General features: G+C 50.5%; 1 protein-coding gene across 1 annotated transcript; it reads right to left on the bottom strand.

Moving 5' to 3' along the window:
- Positions 1-1,666: 1,666 nt before the first annotated feature.
- LOC100904847 (tigger transposable element-derived protein 1-like) lies at positions 1,667-4,735 on the bottom strand. Its single transcript, XM_029110790.1, has 2 exons — positions 4,700-4,735; positions 1,667-2,752 (listed from the first exon to the last, which is right to left on the bottom strand). Exons 1-2 carry the CDS (start codon positions 4,733-4,735, stop codon positions 1,667-1,669), a joined length of 1,122 nt encoding a protein of 373 aa, XP_028966623.1.
- Positions 4,736-4,906: the final 171 nt, after the last annotated feature.

The raw sequence follows: 4,906 nt of genomic DNA, 5'->3' as shown, positions 1-4,906 counted from the left end.
ATTCTGTCGTAATTCCGATTCCGGCTACGATCGAGATCCTTAGCTCCTTGAGATATGTCAGCGTCTTGCTGATGTCGTTCTCCATTTCTTTCAAGGGTAGGTAAACCTCCTGGGGAGTCTCGGGTTTAGCTTCGATGAGAGCCTCTAAGGCTTGTGTCCATTGGTCGGAGAGCTTGGAGAGGATCTCTTTCAGTCGATCCGTCTCCGCGATTGCATCTCTCGCGTCGATCACATCATTGTGGAATGTGCCGGCGGCCTCACGGTAGAGCTCTATCCTTGATTTAAGAAGGTTTGATTTCGCTCTCTCTGGGGAGATTTTCGAGAGGTCGGGGTTCGACGCTGGCCTCAGTGTGTGGGGGTCTGGTTCCGGCTGGTCCGAAACGGTCGGAGGTGAATTCTCCTGGGGAGGTATTTGGACTTGTTCCCCCGAGGGGTCTGCCTCGTTTTTCGGGCTTGATGAACCTGCCTGGATGATGCTCTGAGCGCGCTGCATGAGGTTCTCCTCTTCGCTGTCTGCCTGTTCGTGGACCACCCTCATGCTGCGAAATTGTTCCTGTAGGAACGCCGAGTTTTCTTGATCGAAGGATTTTTGCGACATTTCCGAGATAGGTTTCTTCTTTGAACTTTCCATCTTTGATCCACAGGGGTTTGAACCCTTCTGGGTGATGTGGCTGAGTTAGGCCTAGCCTCTGGTACTTGATAACCGCGAGACTGGCAGACTTCGGGGCCGGGGTTTTGCGTCCCGGTGATCCCTGAGATGGATTCGGCCGAAGGCAGGCGTGGGGCTTTTCGAGCGAAATTATTTTTGGGATATTTCGCTTACTTGGCTTGGGCCTTGCCGTTGCGGTCCGAGATGAGTTGATCGTGAAGTTGTTGGAGCGTCTGGGGCCCCTCACTTGGATTGCAGGATGCCCGGTCGAGGATTCTGAGTTCTCGAGCGCGGGTTCTTGATTCTTCTGACACCGAAATGTGACACACTATCCTAGATGATCGAGTGAAGACGCTGAAGCATCCGAAAAAGAGATCCAGGAAGCGGGCGCACTATGCTTGAGAATATTCGTGATGAATGCTAGCGGGTCTGATCCCTGGCCTAGCCACTGTACTGCACTGCACTGGGAATTCGAACCCCTGGGGCGAGTGGACAAGGTTCTGAAGCAGGTAGCGATCGCGTACCGGTCCTCGACCTTGCTCTCGATCGACTGGCAGTGTGTGTGTGTGTGTGTCGGCTGCTCGACTTCTCCATCAGCTGGCTGCCTGACTGATTGACTGTGGCGCCGTGAGCGGGGGAAGTTGTCGATGATCGACCGCCGTTGATGCGTGTCTGTGTTCTGGTTGAGTGCGACCCGGCTTCCTCTTGGTTTATTCTTATCTCTCCTGGAGATACACTGATGATGATTAAATGATTATAATTACAGGAATACCTTGCATAATGCGGATTTCGGGACCGCACTATTCAAGTACCCGCACTATCCAAGTCGGCACTATCGAAGACAGAGGGTCCGCACTATTGGGATCAATACACTGTGGATTCGATTAGCGCGGACCCGCCGTCTTCAATGGAGGGATTCCGGAAGAGAGCGATCTTGGAATCCCGCTCCTGTAAATGAGAAAGCGAATGGAAGAGACCCCGACAGCTTCGTATCGGCACTATTTAAAACATTTTTTATCACTGATTTTGCTGCGACATTCGGTTGCTTAGCTCTTGATAGACACGAACAGATTCTTTCAAATTATGACTAGCGAGTTGACCCCGTTGGAGCTTGCAGTCAACGCGCTGGATGTGTGCCGAGAGCTCGTCGGTCATCCTTACTATCGTAAGAACTTCATCGAGCGTAGGCTCTTCGAGGTGCTCGCGATCTTGGTCGACAGCGAACGTGTCGAGGGACTCGTTGTCGAGTGGCTCCGGCCTGAGGTTGACAAATTCATCGATGTCGATCGCTTCGATATCTGAGAGGCCCGTTCGACGCACCGCATCCAGCATGTCGTCATTGGCTCGAGAATATTGATCATCCAGATCAACAGTTACGTTCGCACAATGAGGCAGAATGTGCTTCCACACTCCCCTCATGTTCCTCGAGCTGACTTCGTTCCATGCGTCACTGATGTTAACAATCACGGTCTTCAAATTCAGATTCTTCCAGAATTGGATGAGCGTTATGCCTTTTTCCTGTGTTTCTTGAATCGCTTGCGCAAGGGTCCGTCGCAAGTAGTAAGCTTTGAACGTGGAAATGACCCCCTGATCCATAGGCTGGATCATAGAAGTCGTATTGGGCGGCAGAAATGTCACTCGGACACTTTGATTCAATGCGGACAGCCCGTCTGGATGTCCCGGAGCGTTATCCAGAATCAAGAGAATTTTGAAAGCAATCCTCTTCTTTCGGCAGTATTCCTTGGTGGCAGGACAGAAATAGTTAAGGAACCAGTCCTGGAATAAGACCTTGGTGACCCACGCTTTCCCGTTGAAGCGCCAAATCACGGGTAAATCTTCCTTCCGAACATGTTTGAGATCTCTGGGATTCTCAGAACGATACACATGCATTGGTTTCAGCTTAAAGTCGCCGGCTGCGTTCCCACCTAGGAGCAGCGTCAGACGGTCCTTGGTGATTTTGTGGCCGTTGGACGAAGCCTCTCCCGCCACAACAAATGTTCTGGATGGACATTTTTTCCAGAACAACGCGGACTCATCGACATTGAAAATTTGCTCATCCCTGTATCTTCCTTCTTGAATGACCCGACCATCTCCATCCGTATCCTAGTCACCAATACCCGATCCCTCAGGAAAGCCAACAAATTTGATATCATTACCGCACATTATTCTCAATCCAATGATATAATAAGCTGCTCTGAAACATGGTTTCACCCAGACGAGGCCAGCTGTTATCAGATTCCTGATTTCTCTCATTTCTCCCTATGTAGGGACTCTGCCTATGGCGGGGTTTCGATATTTGTCAGAGATACCTTGGTGGTGTCCTCGGTTCGGGAGCTCCAGCGAGAGGGGAGTAATTTACAGGCTATCGCCTTGAATATTCTCTTTCGTCCTCTCAACCTCAAATTCAACCTCCTCTCAATCTACTCTGCCCGCGCCAGTCTCTCCAATTCCCTCTCTGATCTCATTTCCGATACAATCTCGAGATCGACCGAACCTTATCTCCTACTTGGGGATTTCAACGTCGATCTCCTGACCCGAGCTCCCTACGTCTCAGCCTTCGTCGAATGCCTGCATGGCCTAAATCTGGTGGAGGTTCATCGCCTCATAACTCGACCTGCCTCTGGCACATGCCTCGATCACCTGTGGCTGACCAATGATGGCTGGGCGGTTGTCTCTCAGGCCTCAGTGCTTCCTTGTCTCGATTTCTCAGACCACTACCCTGTCTCCTGCCACCTTTTGTTACCGTCAAAACATCTGCCCACACCTGGTTCCTCTCTCCGACACCGGCGCATTTTCAGTGAGGCGAATTATCAGTGTTTCTTTGATTCCCTTCGCTGTGAGAATTGGTCTCCCCTCTATTCCTGCCAAGATGTGGACGTAGCAGTCGACGCATTCACGCGTCAACTCTTTTCTGTGTACGATGCATCTTTCCCCCTTGTCCCTCTTCGAACTCCTAAACGGATGCCTTCTTGGTACTCGCCTGGCCTTGCCCGTTTTAGTCGTCGACTGAGGCGCTTGGCGCTGCGGTACTTCCGAACAAGATCACCACCTCATAAGCTTAAGTATTATTCTTTCCTTAAACACTACCGTGCTCGAATTCGATCCTGTCGTTACAAGTTCACTCAATCCCTTGTGGACAGGATCAGTTCCTCTCCTAAAAAGCTCTGGCATCTCATCAATGAGTCTGTCGGGCGTTCTCGGACCCTGACATCACCCCTCTCCCATAGCGCATCAGCTGACCGTGAGAGTTTCGATGTACTCAATGATTTTGCGAAATTCTTTGCGTCTATTGGAGCAACGACAGCGAGTCTCTCCTCCCCTTCGTCCCACATTTCCTCTGATCCCATTCTTACCCGAACTTTCGATTCCTTCAAAGAATCCGCTGCTGACTGGGCTCTCAAGTTCATCGACCCTTACTCCCTCCCTACGATCTGCCTCGATATCAAGACCAATTACGCGCGTTCTACGTCTGATGTCCCCTCCAAAGCCATCGTACTCGCTATCGAACTTCTTTGTATCCCAATCGCCTATCTCTTCAATCTTTCTATCCGCACAGGAGTCTTCCCAGCCTCTTTCAAGCTTGCATCTGTCATTCCTTTCTTTAAAGGCAAGGGACCTCGGGATCAACCGGCCAACTACCGTCCCATTAGTATTCTCCCTTTCCTCTCCAAGCTCTTCGAAAAATGTGTTCTCACCCAACTCAATGACTTAGATTCCTCTCGTGCCCACCTCTCGTGCCATCAGCACGGCTTCAGAGCTAAGTTCTCGACAGACACAGCCCTATGTGAGATCCGCAGCTTTATTCTGGAGAACTGTGTTGCCAAGTCCTCTGTTGTTGGTATCTTCCTTGACCTAGCGAAGGCGTTCGACTGCCTTGACCATTCGATTCTCCTTCGTTTCCTTAGAAACACTGGAGTCTCTGATCAATCCCTTGCCTGGTTCGAATCTTATCTGTCAAATCGTTTCCTTACTGTCAATGTTGATGGTATATCATCCTCCTCCTTCCCCATCACCCATGGAGTTCCCCAAGGCTCGGTTCTGGGCCCGTACCTTTTTCTCCTCTATATTAACATCCTCCTCGAACATGGCAACTCTCTCTGCGCTCAATTACGCGTTATTTCTTTCGCGGACGACACTACGATTCTGTTCAGCTTCTCTCCTCTCAGCACAGAAAGGGACATTGCGGTCCTCAATTCCCACCTCGTATCCCTTTCCTCAATGCTACGCACTCTCAAGTTAACCATCAACTCCGATAAA

The sequence above is a fragment of the Galendromus occidentalis genome, unplaced genomic scaffold (genome assembly GCF_000255335.2).
Source record: "Galendromus occidentalis unplaced genomic scaffold, Mocc_1.1 scf7180000077112, whole genome shotgun sequence".
Taxonomy (NCBI): Eukaryota; Metazoa; Arthropoda; class Arachnida; order Mesostigmata; family Phytoseiidae; genus Galendromus; species Galendromus occidentalis.
This window is presented reverse-complemented; position numbering and strand designations above follow the sequence as displayed.

Excerpts from the sequence above, each read along its gene's own strand:
- LOC100904847 (XM_029110790.1), bottom strand. The coding sequence starts at position 4,735 with ATGTTCGAGGAGGATGTTAATATAGAGGAGAAAAAG. Across the intron at positions 2,753-4,699 it reads TTAATATAGAGGAGAAAAAG|GATACGGATGGAGATGGTCG; the intron begins GTACGGGCCCAG and ends ATTGGTGACTAG.